Source organism: Neopelma chrysocephalum, unplaced genomic scaffold, assembly GCF_003984885.1.
Source record: "Neopelma chrysocephalum unplaced genomic scaffold, ASM398488v2 Primary Assembly neopelma1_106b, whole genome shotgun sequence".
In the NCBI taxonomy this organism is placed as follows: domain Eukaryota; kingdom Metazoa; phylum Chordata; class Aves; order Passeriformes; family Pipridae; genus Neopelma; species Neopelma chrysocephalum.
Genome location: NW_020897771.1, coordinates 2660663 through 2682895, shown reverse-complemented (window position 1 = coordinate 2682895; position 22233 = coordinate 2660663). Strand labels below are relative to the sequence as shown.

The 22233-nt window shown below is 39.1% G+C and overlaps 1 protein-coding gene across 4 annotated transcripts in view; it reads left to right on the top strand.

Annotated features, from left to right (window-relative positions):
• Nucleotides 1-22233, top strand: part of NELL1 (neural EGFL like 1) — a 283038-nt gene that overhangs the window by 36181 nt on the left and 224624 nt on the right. For all 4 annotated transcript variants that reach the window (XM_027696334.1, XM_027696335.1, XM_027696333.1 and 1 more), the window contains exon 4: nt 4227-4397. In XM_027696334.1, the coding sequence (XP_027552135.1) occupies nt 4227-4397 (171 nt within the window). The remainder of the gene's footprint in view (nt 1-4226; nt 4398-22233) is intronic.

Here is a 22233-nt window from a genome sequence, read left to right as displayed (position 1 = left end):
AAGGGAACATGGTGGTGTTTACCACAGCAGGAGATCACTTCTGTGGGGGAGATGATGAGTAGGTGAATGTGTTTCTTTAATGCAGATGGTGGACTAAGACAACTCACCTTATAGAAATACTTTTCTGCTTCAGGTGTCTTACACCTTCTTATTTAATGTTGATAGTGACTTTTCCAATTTTTTTTGTCATTACATCCACAGCAGGAGTTTCCAACTGAAAGTATACTTTCAGAACCTTGCTCACCTGATCTGGAAGTGAAATGAGTGATCAAATGCACAGTTAAATATTCACTATGGTGGAGACTAAAAGACATGGGGAAGATAAAAAATCCTTAAACATAACTGAGTCAAGCTTTATCCTCTCCTAACAATATTTGTGTGTGAGTTACATAGGGGTTGCAAAAACTGTCAGAAAGAATTTCAAAGCATCTTGAGTTGGTTGTGGAATAATACTGTCCTTCTGTAAAGCACATTGCCTTAAAATATCCCAACTTTTTTTGATGTGCATAAAATCAGCCTGAATTTAGCAACATATTTTTCTCTTATACGTTGAAATTTTAATGAGAGACTGTGGACAGACTATAAAAAACATTTGAATTCTATAACTGTGCAGAAGAAGCCAGCGGTAAATTACATGCTTAGCAAATAGGGAAGTTCTACTAGTGTGAGAATTTCAGCCAAGGTCATATTGTGTTGCTATTCCATAAACAGCAAGCTTTTTTAATACATGTGTTCTGAGAATTTCATCTGTCAAAATACATGTTATCTTTTGATCATGCCTTTTTTAAAAAAAAAATTGTTATTGGGAAATGACAAATAAAAAAAGAACCCATCACTTGGTGCTAAAAAGTTGCCAAGTAGATTAATGTCTTGCACCTTTCTTTCTTGAAAAAGAAAGAGGAGGGTAGCAGGGGGCTAATTGTAGGGCAAGCTGACACGACACAGACTTCATGCAGAAGCAGAGATAGTTGTAATACTCAGGGATCTCTCCTGGGGTTTTGATATGGATCTCATGGCAGCATTGGAAGTTCACACGTGCCTACTGATGACACATTTATTCAGAGGGTCCTAGATGCTGTTCTATTCCTGTGTTTTCTTTTAGTTCCTCACAAAATGCTGGAAAGTACCTACAAATGCCCGTTAGAGATCAGTTCATTTTCCTGCCTGTTGTACGGTAGCTTCTATTCATTTCCCCTCTCTCCAGTTTTACCTGTTGTTTTATAGCAGATCAAAACTTGTGCAATGGCATTTCAAGTCAAAGATGAGATGGATATTAAAAAAAAAATCCATTTATTTTTTCTGGCTTTACTAATTATTTTCTCGCAGACTGACGATTTCTTGCCTCAGTTTGTTTTTTCACTCGTCTTCCATTCCACAATTTGCAAATTAGAACTTGGACACAGAGTTCTAATTTCCAGGAGTGAATGGCCTTTGTGTCATTGATTTTGAAGAGGCTTTCTTTCCCTCAGAGTCTGGTGGGAGGAGGAAAGAAAGGATGATGTTTGCTACTGAGAAAAGCTGTTTGCACATGACTTCTATTTTGGTAGAGAAAAGACAACTACATCTTCTGCACTGTGAACATGGTGAAGTGTGTGTGTAATCAAGGTCTCCATGTGAATTTGTGCATTTTAAAAAGAAAAATCAATGCAAGGGTGTTGGTTCACATTACCTTGTGCTTTTTAAATACCTGAGATATGGTTGAGATACGTTGGGGTAATCCAGCTAGTTTCTGCTGTTGGGATTATGTAGAGTGGTGTTTGTCTGAGGGTAACTGCCTGTGATTTGCACTTGTTGAAGGGTGATGAAAAATAAGTGCAGAATTTGTCTGCTGTCATCCTCCTTTCCTGCCACTGAAGAGGTAAAACATGGTGTTTTATACAGTCCTGTGGCACTTAATGTGTTAGGTGTACATATATAAAAATGTTAGCACTAGCTATCACAGTAAATTCTAACCAATCATTTCTGTGTTATATAAATTAGTCAGGAGACTGACAACAAGTTCGATGCCTAAGCAACAAGCTGTTTTCAATCCTGAATTAACTATTGACACTAAAGCTTGTCAGATGAGAAGCTATGTTGCTTTGCAATTCCCTATGCTGTACAAATAACAGAGCACAGATGTGATTAAGTGCAGTATCTGACTGACCTTTCCAGGGTGGGACTGTTGCTTTTACATTAGCAAACAAATCATTATGAGGTGAGTGATTAGCTCTGTGGCTATTGGAGATTGTGAGGGATGACCACAGGAAGCAATTTGCTTCCTGCAACAGGAGCTCATCTTGTTTTTGGGCTCTTAAGCTTCTGGGATCAACCATATAAATATATCTATATATATTTATGCAAATACTTTGTGTATGAGAGAGATATTTGAATGTTATGTAGCTCTCCCTCTTTTTTTTTTAAGGTTTTTGTCTTCCTTTTGTGCTTTGACAGCAGATGGCAAGTACAAATTGTTTAAGTATAACATCACTGACAGTGCTTTTCTGGCTTGGGAACGCCAGCAGCAGCATCTTCTGACCTGTTACTGAGCATCAGAATAAAATAATAAAAAAACATTCCCCAGATTTCTTGTGAACGTAATTTAGGTGTTTTAATGGGCAATGGCTGTAGTTAATCAACATTCTGCTCTACTCTTTAGAAAACTCCTGTTTATCTGCATTCCTTGTGCCATTATGTGCATGAAACAGGCCAGTTCCTTCACAGCACCAGCCTTCCTGATTTTATTCCACTCTGTACTGCATGTATTTTATTTGTAAACACCTGCTGTGTTTTTATTCAGTTTTGGGTTTGCCTTTACTTGCTTGTGTTTTTTTACTTTGCTGCTTGAGTTTTTCATTCAGGTGACCTGATAACACTCATGTTGCATGAAAAACACGATGACAAGGCACTGGCAGGATTGAGTTTCACTTTTGGTGAAGACTTACTGTCTTTGTGTTCCCCTTCCCCATCTGTTGGGATCTTTTGCACATGTTTCCAGCTAGTGTTTTATCTCATAAGTAAGTTTCTCCCAAAGAACTCTGTTTTTCAGTTCCAAAAAGCCTCAACTTCACTGGTAAGGTCTAATCTTGAAGAAGTGCACAGACCCCATGTAACTCCTGTGCACACAGGCTGTTGGAGTCTGTGTGCTGCCAAGCAATGTAAAAGACTTGTAGGGAAAAATGAAAATTGGCACTTGGATATTTGTTATTTTGTGTTGCATTTATTTTTTGGAAGCGGTTTCCATAACGGTAATTTTTACCTCCCTACCCCAAACTAGCTCCTATCTTTCAACTGCCATGTTAAATTGGTGTTGCCCAGCAGGGAAAACATGACACTATATCTGGACAATCTAACATCTTCACTTGCTTGTGAAGTTATTTCTACTATAAATGGAGATCCACCCTCTTTCTATATCCAGAGCTTCATTTTAGCGGGAAAAAGATTTGATATGGTGTAAATACTTGGTGAGGTCCGAGAGAAGCCTTCACTATTTATACGGTCAGTGTGTCCTGGAAAGGCTAAATTCATCCTAGAAAAAGAATTGGCTCCCTCCACATCTGTGTGAAGCCAGTTTGTCAGCTGTTCTTGAGTGTGACAACTGTTTGAAGGTTTTGATTGTTGGATTGTTTATGCCAAGTGTTGAGATGCCTAATCCAGCCAGGAGGTTCTGCTGTTCCACTGTAAAGCCAAACGATCATGGCAGTAACAATAAAAGTCAGAAAACAAGTGAAGCACAATTACATGTAGGGGAGTCCTGAAAGTAAACAGTTGTTTGGTTATTTTAAACTAGATTTGCAAGTAGTAAATACAAATTTAATGGTTACCCAGTGGTTTCTTAACTTAATGGCTTTTTGTTTGTTTGTGGTAGCTATATGTACAGTTCTTTATTTTTCTATTTCCTACAAATCTTGCACTCATATAAAATATTTTGATGAAAAGAATAAGGCTTGGTTTCTTGTAGTTGAACCTGTTCTGTGGGTAAAAAGACAACTTCAATTTCCTGGGCTAACAAATGGTACTTTGAGTTGTTTTCATGTAGTTGCTGGTTTTGTACTGCTTGGAATGCATAGTCTTGTCTCTCTACTTCTTTGAAAAAAATCAATTAGCAGCTAATCCATGCTGAGTAACCTCTTTAGATTGTGGCCTTCTATGTGGTGTTTGCTTAAAGATGAATTAAGAAGAAAGTGACAGAAACAGTGATTATATAAAAAAAATGCAACTGATTCTTCTTCATGTTTTAAATACAGCTATTTTGAACTGGAGAGCAGTGGCCTGAGGGATGAGATCAGGTATCACTACAGGTTTAATGGGAAGTCAAGAACAGAGGTGTTCCCGTACCGCCTGGCAGATGGACAGTGGCATAAGATTGCTGTGTCACTTAGTGCATCTCATCTTCTGCTCCACGTGGACTGCAACAGGTAAGAAAATATGTCCAGTAACTTATATTTCTTTAAAAAATAATCTCTACTTACACACAGGAATAAAATTGGAAAAGGAGGTTTTGTTTTTTCTTTTTTTTAAATACCAAATTCAAAAAGCACGCTTAACTGCCGTGGGATAAGAAAAGGAAAACAAAGTATTAAAATGGAACAATTCATTGTGATTATGAACAAATGTGGAAAAGGTTGATTGCTGACTGGGGAGTATTAAATGCATCTCTGTAGTTTAGGCACTGGCTGATGTTACATTTGCCTGTGATTGCATTTAAGTGTGATGGATTGGCGTGTGATGAACTGCTTCCCTCAGCATACCCGAAAACTTGAAGAATAGATAGGTGCATCAGAGGCATTTTAATTTCATTTTACATAATCAGACAATGCACTTTTTACTGATTTTTCTATCTGCTGCCTCACTTGGAAACTTCTGAGAAACCTGGAAGCTTCTTTTTGCATGTCTGGAAACGGTGCTTTTTATTTTCTGAGGGGTATTCTGTCTGTCGTTGCACTTTTCCTTTAGAAGTTGTGAAGGCTGTGAGAGGTGGCATAATGCCAGGACTTCAAGGAATGAAAAACAGCAAACCTAGCATCTCTTCTCCCTGGAATCCATCTTGCCTTTGGACTTGATCTCACAATGTATTGTAGACTTCCAGCTTAGTGCTTGATGAGCAGAGATCTTGAAATTGGGACTTTCAAAATGGTCTTTAGGAATGAGGAAAACAAACCATTACTTTTGTGTGTTATTGCACTGAAAATAATAAAAAAATATCCTTTGCATTCAGTGAGAAGATCAGCATGTGCATTTTGGAATTGGGGCACTTAAATGGGCAGGCTGATGGTAGCAGATATTTTTATCTGAAGTCTTCATTTTGTTCAGACAGGCAGAATAAAGTTGGATGAGTATTATAGGAGTAGGCGGTTATTGGAACATTTGAAAAAGTTTAAATTTTGACCAAAGTAATTATGAGATACTGTTTTGAGAAGAATGTTCCAACCATTTTCTGCATCTTCATTAACTACTGGAAAATTTCATCTGAAGGAATGTTTCTTATTGGATACTTTTATTTGGACCTTAGAAGCAATTAAGTGCTTAGAGTAATTTTAATTCCATTGAGGCATGAAATCTACAATTTGTGAAGATTGTCCTCATTTCAGTAATTTGATTTATTTTTCTTACCCTTATTGTTTATTTCTTATACTATTTCTTTGCTTACAACTTTATGCTTTTTTGTTAGTTTATTGATATACTGGGTTTTGGGATGGGTTTTTCATTATCTACTATGATATGTTTTTTATTTTTTTCCTAATTTTTTTTTAATGAACAGCAGATGTGTTTTAGGGAGACCCTTTTTAATAAACTGTTTAGCTGGCTGCTTTCTTGCGCAGAAAGTGGAAAAAAGACAACACAAAACAGCTGCCTGGTGCAGAATTCTATCCAGGGACAAGAGGACTGCACAGAGTCATGGTTGTGACATGATTTTCTTTACAGCAACAGGCAGAAATAGATAAATACAGTCATGGAATGAGCTGTGCTGTCATGTCAGGTGACAAATATGTATAGTCATCTCTGTCAGGGGCTGATCCATCTAACAATGTCCCTTAAGGTGGTACATCTCAAGGTTGCTCCCAGCATAAATCCATACCTAAAATATCTCTATTTGGCTGTGTATTTGTGGTGTTTTATGACAACTCCTGTGGAAAAGTAATGGGAATAGTTCTGAAAGCATGACTTGAGGGCAGATCATAGTAGAAGTTTAAATGAAAGGAAAAAAAAGGAAGTCTTTAAGTTCCTGACTCAGCTGTAGCATCACTGTTGAGTTAATTAGAGAGCTTAGTGAATGTTGGTGTTAGTTTCCTTTATTAAATCTTAACCCTTTATATCTGTGCACTCAGAAGGGAGTCAACATCTTGTTCATCTTGGCACTAGCACTTTCTGATGACACTGCAATAAATGTCAGAGCTGTGAAAAAGAAGAGCAAGCCAATGAGGGGATACTTCTGAGCACTACTGAAAACCCTAAGCCTGCTTCACCTTAGTGTTAGGAAAGCTGCTGCTGAAAGTATGCACAGAATCCAGTGCTGAGAGCTGGGAACTCTACATGTAAATGTCACCATGTTGGGCTGGTGTGGTGTCAGTGGCTCTGGGCAGAGTTCAGGATGCCTCATGAGGAGTGATGCTTCCACAGAGTTAATTGAACAGGTCACAGGGAAAGAGGATATGACCCGTCTCATCTCCTGCAGAGATTTGGTGTCATCAGAACAAGAATTTAGCTTGATGTGTACCTATCTAGTTAAAGAAGTTCTCTGCTTTTTGTTTACTGTTCTTTCCCCTGTAAAAAATAAAAACGAAGTGAAAAAGAAAAAAAAATAAAATTGACCAACAAAATTAATCCCTTAGATTTCTACTGCACTTCTTTAAGGGGTTTGCAACATTGCTTCCTTACAGATATGCCTGAATTTGTATAAATGCATTACTCCTTTTGTTTAGGGCTGTGGTAATATATTATATATTTGGAAGGCTATTGTGAGTGAGTCATTTGTGAATGCAGTGTTAGTAAAGTTTCGCTGTGTGTGAGAGTGCATTGAAAGTGTTTGCATTGGGGAAAATATTCAGCCACAACCTAGTTTTGCTACAGGGTTTGTATTGTGATACTGAAAGCTGGTCTCTGGCCTCCAAAAACCTGCAGTACATCAGAAAGCATTGGAGATGAAGCTTTGAATTTGTAAACAGATAGTCGAATCTACTTTTACTCTTCACAGCCTTGTTGCCCACATTACTCTGATTTGGAAAATTGCTTTGACATTTGATACTTGATTATCTTTTGGATTCAATTCAAAGTCAACTTTGCTTTTCAGACCTGGATAGGTTAGGGCAAAGTACTTGAGAACTGGTAAAAGCCTTTAGTGCTTTTAAGCATCATCTTTAAAACAGTGTAATTGCCTCTGTTCTAATGAGATATAATACAGTGGGGGAGGCATATGTATCAAAGGGTTATATTTGCCCAAGTGCATGTCCTCTTGAAGTTGGCTCCTGCTGCATCTTACTTGCTCCTTCAAGAGCAAGAAGTGAGAATTGTAGCTGAGTTTGATGTTACAGCTTGGAGCTGCTGGCACAGAAATCATAGAATCATATTTTGGGTTGGAAGGGACTTTGAAGACCATCTAGTTTTACCGCCCCTGCCATGGGCAGGGACACCTTCCACTAGACCAGGTTACTCCAAGCCCCATCCAACCTGGCCTTGAACACTTCCAGGGATGGGGCATCCACAGCTTCTCTGGGTAACCTCTGCCAGGGCCTTCCCCACCCTCACAGGGAAGAATTTCTTCCTAATATTTAATCTAAACCTTCTCTCTTTCCAGTTTGAAGCCATTCCCCCTTGTCCTATCACTTAATTCCCTTGTTCAAAGTCCCTCTCCAGCTCTCTTGTAGCCCCTTTAGATTCTGGAAAGTGCTATAAGGTCACCCCAAAGCCTTCTCTTCTCAAGGCCACAACCCCAACTCTCTCAGCCTATCTCCAATGGAGAGAGAAGGAAGGTACCTTAGAGTCCAGACTGAAAACCTGTTGAATATCAGTGGACTCTTCTCACTGACTTGAAGAGCCTTTGTGCTGGGCCAGGTCAGTGATCTCTAGTCAGGGATGTGTCTCAGAAAACTGACATGAGAAGCCGTGGGTGTACTTGCTAACATGCTTTTAACATTCTAGTAAGGTTCTGAAAGCTTAGAAAAATGAAAAGGCTGCATTAATTATAAATGTACTACTGATGCACAAGTAAAACCTATGCTAAAGTAACATGGAAATTAAATCTCTTGCTGTTGGTGGGATCTGTGCTCTCGTACTCTAGGCAAAAATGGGTTGTCAGGGACCTTCTGGAGAGTGTTGAGGTTGAGCTAGAGCAACTGTGTCATTGTCAAAAGGTCCTTAAATAACCTGTGGTACTAAAGGATTAATATATAAACAAATAAACTCTGCTATGCATCTTTCCAGCTTTGGCCTCTGTTCATACATGCGCATACATACATGAGATTTTCAACCCCAGGAGACTGTCAAGTCCTACGAGATCCGATGTTTGTCTTCTCTGGGAATTAGTTTCAGCTGTAGAGTTTTCAGCAGTAGAGTCAGTAGCATTTCCCATAGTACCTGCTTGTCCCCTGTGATGCTTGTCCCCTGTGATGCTTGTCCCCTTCGACAGTGACAGCCCAGAAATATGTTCCATTCAGTAGTGTTAAGAGAGAGAGAGGATAGCATGGAGCCTACAATTTAAGAGGTGGTAGGAACTGTATCAAAATGTATTTATTGGTAATTTATTTACCAACTGGAAATTCCAGGTTGTTCTCATTGTGTTTGATTAATCTGGGGAGGTAAGCTCGAAAGGTGCTTGCTTTTTAAAAATTGTTTTATCATCAATCATGTTGCTACAAAGGTACTCACCTTTTCAGACAGTGTCTGTATTCCTTTACTTGAACTCTGTCTGCGGGCATAGAAGGGAGAAAGGTGCTTTGATGCAAAAATTAATGTTTTTCTAGTGAAAATCTGTGCTGGAGTGCCTTTTGCTGTGAATACAGCCTGTGGTTTTGATGGATACTCTCAGCTGTTTGATGGAGGGGGTTGGTAAGAGCATAAGAGAATAGATTATAAAACTGGAGCAGGCTAGGATGTAGTCTCCAACTGAAAAAACATGTTGTCTGCTTCTTTTATGTTAGAACAGCGCATTAGGGAATAAAAAATGCATGAGCAGTGAGAACTTTTTAATTGGAAAAATAAATAAATTAAAATAACATCCTCCAAATATGGGAATCCAAGACCTCTGAGTTCTTATAAATAAGATATTCTGGCTGCCAACCTGAGGTTTTCAACTGATCTAAACAAAGTTCTGTGACTTTAATTAAAGTGTAATAAATTTAAAGAAGGTTAAGGGATGTATTTTAAAGAGGGATTTGCTGCTTTAGTTACTGTAAAACACTTTCTCTTGAGAGAGAAAATGGTGTGGCAGTGTTATGCAGCTAGGTAATTTCCTCTCACTATTTGAATATGGTTTTGTGACCCAGATTGCTTCTCTGCTCTTTAAGCTGTAGCAGAAGCTGTCAGAGAAATGGTTACTTGGGTAGAGTGCTATAATTGTGCATTACAGGTGCACCCAACTTCAGATCTGTGGTGGTGTGGATTGGAAGTTAATTTTCACCTGCCGGTTGTCCCTTTTGTTTGACAGAAAGGCTGTAAACTTTTTAGCATAAGAGAGATCTCCAGCTGGCACATCACATCAGCTGCCACCAGGCCTGTATCATTACAGTTAACTGCAAGGAAATGTTTGGGATAAAGTCAGAATTATATTCTTTTTAAAGAAGTTTTTTAATAGCCAGGGGTTTTCACTGAATGGCTAATGCATCAGCAGAATGGTAGTATGGGTGTGACCAAAGGCTGAATCATGATCTGTTTTCACTCAGTCCCTAATTATGTTGAGAGTTTATTGTATTTATCCTAAAAAAATCAGTTGAACTATTTTGTATACTGTGCTGATGGAACTGGGGGAAGGCATGAGTATTTATGAAAGCGCTGAAAAAGTACTACAGAAAACATATGATAACAATCCATACCTTGAAGGCAGCCTGTACAGGTACTTGTACAGGTACCTGGAGCACTGTGCTCCAGCAGAGAGGCCTCACTTAGCTCCTGCTCAGTGTGGAATCTGCATCTGCTTTGGGTTCCTTTCAGGAGCTGATCCAGGTCCTGCTGATGTCAGTAGAAGCTATTCTCTAGGAGTTTGGTTAAGGGTCTTCAGTAGGAGCTCGGGGCAGAGCTCTAGGGACCCGTGGAGCCAGAGTTTGGTAACTGCGAAGCCCAGCTACTGCTGAATGTAGACTCAACAGTGGTTTTGTCTTATTTTTTTTTTTTTCCCCTTAAGTCAGAACTGGGGACTTATAGTGCTTTCTGGTGAATTGTAAATGTTGACAGACAGGTTGATACCTCCACGAGGGTGGGAATAATGTGTTATGCTTTACCATTGGCATCTTGCATTCCTTGTGATTTTATTTTCTGGGTATGTCAGAGAGAGAGAATGGATGATGGTAGACAAAATAATCTTAAATCAAGACAGGCAAGCCTCAAATGATTTAGTAATTTCCCAGAAGGTGTGACTTAGGTTCATTTCAAATTCTCAAATATTTGTATGTTGGTCCAATATACGTGTAGACATTTATTTAATATTAAATGCAATAAACCCTGAAGTTGCTGTTGTTAGTTATAAAAACAGTCTCTGAAAATTTAGCCTGCATAGTTTCAACTGTATCTGGATATTTTTCTACGATTTTTTTTTTCAGGGGAAATCTCCTGTTACTTGGCTCTGTTTTCTTTTTACTTGTTGGAGTGCTGATGGGGGTCATGTGGACAGAGATGTGATCATGGTAATTTGAGAATCAACAAAATAGAGCAAATGTTTTGAGATTTTTCCTTTCAGATTACAAAAACAATTATCTTGCTCCAGCCAGACGGATTAACTGGGATCCAAGATGTAAATGAACTCTTCCATTTGAAGTGGTTAGCTAAACTCTGGAGTTTAGAACTACAAGTCAGATAGGATAATACTGGAGCTGAATTGAAAAATACCAGTATAATTCTAGTTAAATACTTTTGTAAAAACACTGGACCTTTGCCAAAGAGCAGGTGAGAACCCCTCTGACCTATTCAGCTGCTGACTTGCGATCTGAGTCTCCATTTAGCAAATGGTACAGAGTCTTTCCAAACGATCTGAAACTTTCTGAGCGTGGTGGGGAGTGAGAGGGAGATTGAGCAAATGGGACTGCTGAAGTTTGTGCAACCAGCCTGGAGTTTTATGAAGCAGGTTAGTGCTTGAGGTGTCTTTCTTTGGCCATTCAGAACAGCAATAACTCCCAAAAGATATTTCTTTTTAGAAATCCAATCTTGTCAAAATCACCAAGTTGGCTGCGGGGAGGTGGAGACTGCTTGACTGCATTTATTACTACCCCAAAACCTGACAGTTCTCATCACTGCACGATTTGGTGACAGAGAAAACTGACAGCACCCTTAGGAGCAGTGGTGCAGGAGCAGTCATGCTTGTTCCTTGGGTGTGGGGAGCTGGAGGCATATGAGGTGCTCAGAGGTGGAAGGTGTCAAGGCCTGGAAACACTGTGGTGTGACTGTCATGCCTCAGAGGTGTCAGACAATGGCATGGGTCTCACTTCACGTGTCATGCAAAGCCACTTGGCATATTTGCAGATGTAGCTGTGTAGGAGAGGTCTAGCCAGGCCTCCATGGTGTTTGGATGGCTCCTGCAGTGTTTAAGGGAGTCAAGTAGGCTCAGCCCTGAGTGTGGGGACAGCAGAGTTTCTGGTTCTGTGCTGTGGGCATGAGCTGCTTCACAAATATGCCAGTTGAGGGAATGGCAAGGGCAGTCCAGTCTCATGCTTCAGAAGGTGAGGCATTTCTGGGAATTGAGGAATGCTCCATTTCTACACAGATAAGTATTCAGTAAGCTGGTTGAGGTAGTTTTATGGTTTTGGTGGTGCGGGTTTTTTTTATGGAAAAAGAAAAATCACATATTGGCCTCTGCTTCCATTTCAAATATTTTAATGTTATGAAGAATCATTGTTGTGATCTGTATTAGCAATCCAAGGAGCAGTAAGGAGAAAGATGATAGTTTAATCCTCAGTATAGGATCAAGGTAACATGCAATTTCCAGTCCTATAACTTATTCTTATATCTGAGACCAGTCAGTAAATGAAAGAATCAGCTGAAGCTGCATTACTTAATTAAGCTGCAATTTTAGTGGCATTCTCATCAGCCTGTCAATAGTGAAAGCAATTAACTAGCACTGTGCCAACTAAGGCAACTAGAAGGACTTCCTCAGCCTGAGCTGAATTTCTGATTTTCACACCACCTTAAACTCTGCTGAAAGGTGTTCTGTGCAGCACACCTTGGGGACAACACTGGCCCCAGTGAAGCCTGAGTGAGAACTCTCATTCACTTGAGCAGGACCGTGCTTTCACCTCCTGAGTGTGTCAGATGTGAGAAATGTGCTGTCCCTGGGGGGTGCTTTTCTGCCTGTCTGCTGGCAGTTTCCATCTAAACTTAATTTTAGAACCAATATAATGGCTTGCTCTATGTTTACTCTGTGTTTCATACACCTCCTCAGTCATGGCCAATTAGTTATTATGGAGAGAGCGTAATGTCATCTTTCGAACTCCCAAGACTAAACCAGGCAGTTGAAAAATGCCGTGGGAAAATGGAGATGTGGGTTATCTGATGAACCTGCAGGAACAGCTCAGGAACGTGGAATGAGCTGGCCCTCTGTGGGTGAGTCCTCCCTCTCCCAGTGGGTAGTGGGGAGGAGTGGCAGCTCTGGGGAGAGCAGAGTGCCCTTGCACAGAGCTGAGACAGCACTTCTGGCAGGGCTCTGGCATGAGCATGGCAGCCAAGGCGAAGTGTGCAATCCTCAGCCTGCAGTTGCCTTCAGTCACTGCAGGAAATTGGCTCTGGAATATGGATAAGTTTATTTTATGATTACATACAAATCATTTAGTGATGACATGAACCCCTTGATGAGATGATCCTATGACAAGATACCCCATAAAGCAATTAACTTCTCAGCAGATGCGTTTCTGGAGGGGGGGAAGAACCTATTTAATAGAAAGGTTGCTTGTGGCTGGCTTGATTTTAAATTTATCTTTTGCAGGAGTGCAGAAAGGAGTCAGAATCAAATGCCTGATTCTCCTTGCAATTGCACCTGTGTTATTTTACTGGGTAAATTAACTTTGGGGTTGAGAGGAGCATGAGACAGGAAAGACAAAGACTGCATATATTTTGTGAAGAATATATGTTTGGAAGCTGTAAACTCACTGTGCTTCAGGTTCTGCTGTAACTGCCAGCTGTGAAGACCTGTGTGCTACAGGGACAAGGACTGGCCCATCCCTTTTATAGAGCAGGCAGATGTAATAAAAGCAAAATTTCAGCACTACCAGTTCTCACTCAACAAATGCCTTGTGACAAACCCCAAAAGCAATCTTAGAATTTTTTTTTTATTAATTTATTTTTTTCACAACAAATTGGAGATGATATAAGCCATGTAACCATGGTTTTACCCCTTTGGTCTGGTAGAATTTTATTTTGGGGTTAATTTTGCTGCAAGAACTTAAGTATCAGTGCTTCTTTGTGCCATTACTCTGATACACATTTTTACCCTTTTGCTTTCTGATACAAGATAGGCCTATTTGTTTACTACTTGTTTTGCAGATATTTTAATATAATTTTTAAATCTCATATGTATCTTGCTCTAAGGGCTTCTTGCTTAATTTGTGGGAGAGGAGCTTTTCTTTTCGTATCTTGAAAAAATTCATTGAATTAATTTCTTCGTCTTATTTCTAGAATCTACTTTTAATTGCTGAGACTTGGTTTGCTATTTGGCATCTGGGATGTACTATGAACATTTGGTTCATCTGAGATGGGCTTTTGGTATGATGTTTGGTATGGTAACAAATGAGTGTGCTGTGCTTTTAGTTTTCTTGTTAACAGATTGCTTTATTCAGTGTTCTGGTCTAGAACCTGAGCTTCAAAGCTGGCTGAGGTTAAAGGGTGTCTTTTAGTGACCCTGTGAGTTTTAGATTGTCCTCATTTATAAGTGTGTTTGACTGTAGTGGATACTTGTGTGCATGACAAAAAACCTACAGCTATGTGTTTTATGATCTCGGAGTCAGACAGTGATAGTTACTCACAAGTGGTAAAAAGATGCCAAAGTAACTTTGGAGAGTCAGAAATTTGTTTGAAAAGTGGTATTTGATGCATGTAGCTCTCAACTCTATACTGAGATGTTTGAAGGTAAGTACCTAAATTCACATCAATCCATAGGAGATGTGTGCATTGATTTTTATAAGAAAAGTGTGTGTGTGTGTGTGTAGATGACATTTACCTCAGCAGTTCAAAGGAAGAATTCTTTTGACCTAGACACCATCTTAAGCTCTGCTGAATATGGTAAAAGTTATCACCTTCATCAAAACCAGCAACAAGTACATTCCTTTTGTGCTTCTGCTACCTGTAGATTACGTACAAGTTTTATGGGCAATGCCAGGACCAGGAACCACCTGCTATTCTGTGCAGATTTACCAGTTCAAAATGGATTTTTTCCAGACAAATATTTTAATATTTTTTTTAATAGAAACATTATTAAAAGAAAAAAAAAGGTTTCTGTTGTGGTTTTGTGCTGTTAGGCAACTAAACACCACACAGCTGCTGCCCCTACAGTGGGATAGAGAAGAGGATCAGAAGGATGAAAGGGAGTTGAGATAGACAGTTTAACATGTAAAGCAAAGCAAAATAAGGAATTAATTCACATCTCCCATCAGCTGACAGGTGTTTAGCTGTTTCCTGGAAAAACAAGGCTTTGTCTCACATAGTGGTTATTTGGGAAGACAAATGCCATAACTCCAAATGTCCCCATTCCCTTTCTCCTTTCGCCCAGCTTGTATTGCTAAGTGTGATGTCACGTGGAATGGGATATTCCTTGGGTCAGTTGGGGTCTGCTGTCCTGGCTGTGTCCCCTCCCAGCTCCTTGTGTACCCCCAGCCCACTCACTGGGGGGGGCGGTGTGTGGAGCAGAAAAGGCATTGACACTGAAACATGGGTTTGTTATCCACACTGTTTTGGTCACAAATCCAAAATATAGCACCATACCAGCTGCTGTGAAGAAAATTAACTCTGTCCTAGCCAAAAGCAGTACAGTTGCCAACCATTTGGGTATCAAACTACCTGTCTTGATCTTAAAGATCCCACTCTGGATCCATCACAGGTAAGACACAGTCGACCTCATAGTTTGCCATAATTCTTTTTCCCTGCAACTCTTGAAAAATCCTAAGCAAACGGCCAAATTTCTATTTCTGCTTAGAGTCTGACTCAACCTGTTTTCTGGTTTTTTTGCACTTTCAGAAGTGCTTTTTTTAATGAAGATGGGTAAACACTGCAGCCTTGTAGACAGGCTGTTAGCCTAGGGCTTAGACACTCTTAAGACTGTTATTGTCGGGAACCATTTGTGTCTGTTTTGTCATTTGCAGAGTAAAGGTCATAATATTGACCTTGTTTGTAAAGTTTTGGAATCTACCTTGGGATCTCCAGCTGAAAGACACTACACAGGCATAGTACTCTGAGAAAGAAGGGTTTCTGCCCTTCACTGTTGTCATTCAGTGGGTCCTGTCTTTACTTCGAATCAATAACAGTGATTGGTTTTAGTTTAGTGCTCAAGAAGTACTGCTAAAATTCATTGGTAAAATGAAAAACCTACTGTATTTTGTGAGGAAAGCCCCACACAGGCAGATAATATCTCTGTGAATTTACCTTTATTCCATGTATATGTGGAGAATAAACCCTCAAACCTGACAGTGAAATGTACTCTTCTAACCATCTTTAGTTGCATTTGTTTAATTTCCTCCTGTGTGTTATAGGCTCTCTAAAGTTAGTTTGAATTTCTTTTGAATGGAAAAAAAGAGGTTTTTTTAAATATTTAGATAAATTTTAATTTTTATATTTTTATTTTTATATTTAAATTTGTAGTTGAATTAATTAAAGTGAAAAATAGAGTACATTAACTTTATCTCTGTGATTGTACAGGAAAATCAATGGAATCATTTGGCTGACAGAGCTTGAAGAGAACTGAGCATGCACTCCTGAGTCTTTTACCTGACATCTACTATTACTGGACACCTCCTATTTTTTTTTTCTCCCAGAGCTGAACAATAACTTTTGATTAAATAGTTGGCACTTACTATGTATATTCAAAGTTTAATAAGAAAAGGCTTCCCTCAAACCCCAAGATTTTAATCTAAATTGCTTTCCTCTGTTAAGTGATTGTGAACTCCTATACTATGACAGAGGAGACAGCACAAAAAAAATCAAAATTTCCCTCAGGAAATTTATTTTTATGAAACTAAACACTGGAAACTGAATGAATAATTCAGTTAAAGTTGCTCCAGAACTGAATGCATGTCAAATAATGCATCCTATCTGTAAATACTATCAAGAAAATCCAATCACATTGGTATTGACACATTTTCATAGGGAAGCATATAGAAAATGGGTTGAAAGAGAAATATGTAAAGATATCCTAATATTTATTTTTAAAATCAGTTCTTAATCCTTCTGGAAGAATAGATATAAATACAAATGCCAATATTGTATCCTAAGGCTCAGGACTGATGTAATCAGTTTCTTTATGCAGCTGAGATTCAGAAAACATGTTGGACAAACTTTTGAAGCAGCCGGTGATTTTTATACAATGGGTTGTGTTAGGAGGCCTCTCATTTGAAATTTTAGGTTCACTGAGTTTTTGAAGGTTGACCAGAGATTAGCAATGGTCAAAGGTGGTCAACACCTCTGCAAATTAGATTAGGAGAAAGACTGATGCAAAACACGCGGGAACATCTTTCTCTCCTCTGACTTTCAGACATTGACAGTGCTATTTCAAAGGCTGCCATGAACAGAACTTCTCCATACCCATCACTGTATTTAAAGGATCTGAAGATCCAGATGGATGTGTACAGGGTAATGAATGGTTGCAAGAGTGACAGTTTCGAGGATCAGGTTTTGAATTGCGAAAATCTGTTTTGATGATTCACCCTGGTGTCAGGAAGGGCTCCTGTGCAGCTGTTGGAGGGGCCTTCAGAGAGTGATTCATTTACTGTAAGATGAATCACACCCTAGAAACACTTATGTCTCCTCATTAAATGAGTCTAGAGAACTAGCTCCACTGTAAGCATAAACTTTTGAGACATTTAAAACTGGGCGTAATGAACTCAACACCTGTTCTCTACATGGAAATTTGTAGCTTCAGCAGAGTACCTATGGCAGCCATATCAGGAAAAAAACCCCTGTTCTTGCATTAATAGAGACGAGGGACTGAGAAAGGAAGTTCTTGCCGTGCCTCAGCCACAAGGATATTTAGCCTGCAGCTATTAGTTTCTTAAGTTTAGGGCTGTGTGTGTTTTCACAGATTACACAGAACATTCTGAGCTGGAAAGGAGCCACAAGGACCATTGAGTCCAACTCTTAAATGATTCGCCCATCCAGGGGTCAAACCCACAACCTTGGTGTAATTAGCACCATGCTCTAACCAAGTGAGCTAATTTTGGGGTTTTCCTATCTAGCCTGCAAATTTGAGAAGGCATGTTCCTATTTTAGTAACCCATTCATATTTTAGACCTGAAAGAATTTGAAAATGTCATGATTTGGCGTGCTGCTTTGTAGTGACTGTTGAATTGCAGTCTCTTTTATTGTTCAGAATTTTAGGCAGTTGCACCTCCTGATTAGTCTGTGTTGGCTGATGTACTCTAATGTGAGCAGACATAAAGTTTATTTTCATGTTCTGCTAAATATTTCAGTAATTTTGAAAATGCTTCTGGCATGGCCAATACTGTCTGTATGAAGTAGAGCTGCATCTCCACAGAAGTGGAAATACTCTCCTAGTGTTAACTTCTGGTTTTAAAAGTTATGTGTAAGAAGTCATCTTCACTGCAAGAGACAATTCCATGTCACGCTTTTTCCAGAGGGAGTGTGAACCACTGTGCAAGGCAGCTAAGTCTAATGGCTCAGATCTTGGGCAAAGACTCTGTCTTTGTGATCTTGGTTAATCAGTCTTTCTGTGTTTCAGTTTGCACATGTGTAAAATAAGGATATTTCCCTATTTTACCATCATGTATTTTATACGTATACATTAAACCGTTGTATATTTACACATTATAAAGATGCTAAAAAATAATTTCTATTGAGTATGTGGGAGGGAACTGTCTCCTTGTCCAAGAAAGCATGATTTCTAGAGAACTTGTTCTTCTGTGCAGAGAAGGATGTGTGTATGTGTATTAGCGTGCAAATATTTTAGATGTGCCTCCTTTCAGGAATCTGATTATTTTATAGATTTTCTATTTTCTGCATATTGTCTTCATTATGGCAGAGACGCCTGTTTGGAATGAGTCCTTGAGAAAGGTGTTCCCGAGGATTGCATAAGAATATTTATTAAAGTGTGCAGATAGGGTAGAGATATGGATACAAAACACAAGAATATCATGGGTATTTGTCTACTAACAGATGTTTTTCTTACTACATTTTGGTGAAAGGATGAGAAGTTAGTGAATGTATTCTGAGCATGAACATTTCAAGACAGTAGGATTGGTTCATTGTTATTACTCCAGTTTTATGGTTTAGCTTCTTAGAAATATATCGGCATAAAGTAGGGGCAAATCAAGCTTTCTCTGGGGAATTGAATGCAGCAATCATAAATCTGAAAGTCTGAAGTATGTAGCAGAGCTTCCATTAACCTGGAGACCTGGATCTCCTCATGTTGGAGGGGCTATTCAGTCTGCAGTAGTTTTAGTGACCACAGTTCCCTGGAGTCCTCTTTCTGAGCATTCCTTTTCTTGTGAAGTGTATTGCACATCTCTCTGTGTCGGTATCAAAGCCAAATGTATTGAAAACTGTTCTCCAAGGAGCTCTAGACCAGCACTTCATAAACTGGAAGTGTATAATTTAGCCATTCATATGCCAAATACAAAGTACTGGTCAAGCGGGTGTAAAACCAGAGAAGGTGACACACCTCAGGCCAGAAAGCCAAGCAAGGGAAAGTGAGTGATGTGGAAGCTTCATGTAGCTGTAAAAAAGAGGATTCTTTTGTTTCTATTCAGCAAAAATATTTTTTCAGCCTGAAAACTACTTTCATTCCAAAGAAAACCAATACAGGAAGGGAAGCAGAGCAAGGGTTTTTCCCACTTCACAAGCAATAAGTGAACCTCACCTTTAAGTAGTAACTTTTCTAATTGCACTTTGAAATATGTTACAGAATGTTCATGCTTTATGGGTTTGTCTAAGTGTAGAAACCCTCGGAAAAACCACCTGAATGAACACTAATATTTGATAGATTTGCAATGTACATGCATGAGTAGTGCTAACTTATGGGTGAAACCCTATTCCCAATTACTAATGCACGTGCCATTGTAATTATTTTGTATTGACAGGCTGTCTTCAATACCCATGAAGTCCTTCTCCTCCTCAAAAACCTGTTCTAGGAATAAAGCACTGCTTACTATGTTTTTGTGATTTAAACCAGAGCTTGGCAGGCAGGAGATGGGTCCAGTTCCTGGCTCTGCTCCTGCTGTGCCTCAGTCAGCTGTGCTGGCTATCAACTGCTATTGTGTGTAGCTGGTGAAGCCCTGTTTGCTGAGGTTTGGAAAAGTTTCATCCATGTAGTTCTAGTTTTATTTTGTTTAGCTATTTTACAGCTCTTTAGCATCTTTCAGTCTTACTGGAATTTTAATTATTTTTCATTGAAGAAACAGTGTATGGTGAACCATGTTTCTTGTGAGTTTTTGTTTATTTGTTTTCTTTGGTTTTGATTTTTTTGCCGTTTTCATTTCCTAATAGTATAGAGGGGCCTATAGGATTAGCAATAAGCTGTGTGTATGCTTGCTGGGGCTGTTTTTTTTTTTGCTAGTGTTTAAGAGTATGCAGTAATAAAGTAAGTTCACATTGTTTGCAAACCAAATAGTGGCAACCAAAACATGTTTTGGCATAGGAAGATAACCAAGGACTGATTTACATCTCATACCTTCTCTTGAATCCTGAGCCTGTTACTCCATGGGCAGATCTTATGAGAAGAAAACAAACCAGTGTTTCAGACATATGTAGAATAAGGCACAAACCAAGCATTAATTAATCCCTTAATTTAAGGTAAATGCTTGCTTCAGAAATGTAATTCAAATTAGGGTAGAACAGTAGAGGAATATGGGGAATCCTGAGCTTGTGTGTCCTGTGAATGGCACTTTCTTAAGAGCCTCTGGATAGAAGGTTGATAGAGCCCTTTCCACATAGGTTGAAAGACTGTTAAAAAATCAGAAAAGACAAGATAAGCTACTTCAGTCTCTGATTTGTCTTCCTTACTTGTTGAACTGTCATATAACAACGTCAGTTAGGTTTTGATTTTTTTTTCTTTTAATATGCAGTTGCACACAGATACTGTAGAGTTTGTTCATCAATTTTAACTAGGTCAGGTGAATAAAAATCAAATATTCTTCAATAAGTAGTGTTGTTGAACCTGGTCAGCACTGGGATTTTACCTGTTAGCAGAAACGGAGTTCTTTCATGAATATTGACTATTCTTTTGGAGATGAGAAATTTCGCATTTCATTATTAACCAAAATCATGAATAAAGTTGTGTTATATATACAAAGATTAATTCCTAATATGAAAGTGCAATTCAGTGCACATGCTCTCAAGGAGCATATCAATTTTTGGTTCCTCATTCAGAATTTTGCAGCAGTTTTGCATCTCAGTAGATTTTGCATGAGGTATGGCAGAAGGGATATACTTACACTTTAAAATATTGATAGAGATGGTACATGCAAAATTCCTATAATAAACTTGAGCAATAAAATGATGAGTATTAGAAGAAGCCTTCTGAGTTCTGTATTTGCATTCTTAAGCTGTAATTTTCATGTAGCTATTTTGTTTTAGGTTTAAGGTTTTCCTTGTTTTTTCTCTTAAGAAAATGGTAAGTTTGCTTTTAGTTTTATAGCTTGCTTCCATTTGGTTTTGACAAATGGTTTACTGCTTTTCTTGATAAGCAAAAGTGGGTGGAATATATGACTCTTTGTACTTTGACATAAAGAACTTTATCAACCTTTCTGGAAGTTCTTTAACACTGGGATGTTATTTTAGGCCTCTGCAAATATATGAATTTTCCAATAATGTGGAAATACAGTGGGTTTGACCCCGGCTGGACACCAAGTGCCCATTGCAGCTGCTCTATCACTCTCCTCCTCAACTGGACGGGGAGAAAAAAATGTAATGAGAGGCTCGTGGATCGAGATAAGGGCAGAGAGAGATCAGTCACAGGCAAAAAAGACTTGACTTGGGGAAATTAGTTGCATTTCTTACCAATTAAATTAGAGTAGAGTAATGAGTAACAGAACACTTACCATTCACCCCTCTCTTCTTCCTGTGCTTGTATTCATTCCTGATTTTTCTCTACTTCCTCCCCTCAAATGACACAGGGGGATGGGGAATGGACCTGCAGGGGCACAGCTACCTCCCCATGGTCCTTACCATGGGCTGCAGCCCCTCCTCCCCCTCCTTCTGCGCTGTCCTGGGTGTCTCATGTGTTCTCACTCCTCTTTCTGGATGCAACTGCTCTTGTGCAGTAACTTTTCCTCCTTCTCAAATACGTTATCCCAGAGGCGTTACCACCATTCCTGATGGGCTCAGCCTTGGCCAGTGGCAGGTCCATCCTGGAGCCAGCTGACTTTGACTCTGTTGGACATGAGGAAAGCTTCTGGCAGCTTCTCACAGAAGCCACCCCTGCTAACAGAACTTTGCAATGCAAACCCAATACTCGTGGCAACTTACAGTGTGAAAAATGAATGATTACAACTGGGTGAACCTGTGCTAGAAACACTCGGAGTGGAATTGGGAAGATAACTGTGCAATGAGTTGGGTTGATTTTGTTTTTCTTTGGTGTTTGTTTTTCATGTTTGTTTTAAAGCCGTAGCTTTAAAGAAAAATAATTTCACTACAAATAATTTCACCTCTTTAAGCTGAAGGTCCTGATACGTTCAGAGTCTTTTCTATTGGCTGTCACGCTGGTGTGGTTACACAGCAATATGTACTCCCTGCGAGCTGGATAGTAATGGAAACAGATTTCATCATCCTCTCAGTAATCCTGATTAAGCATGCTGGTTTTGTTATGGAGCAGTGAGTTCATGGCTCCCTCTGATGTGACATGGCAATATGAGAATCCAAGGTCAGTAACTCTGGCCTTGAATTTTTCATGTTCTGAAA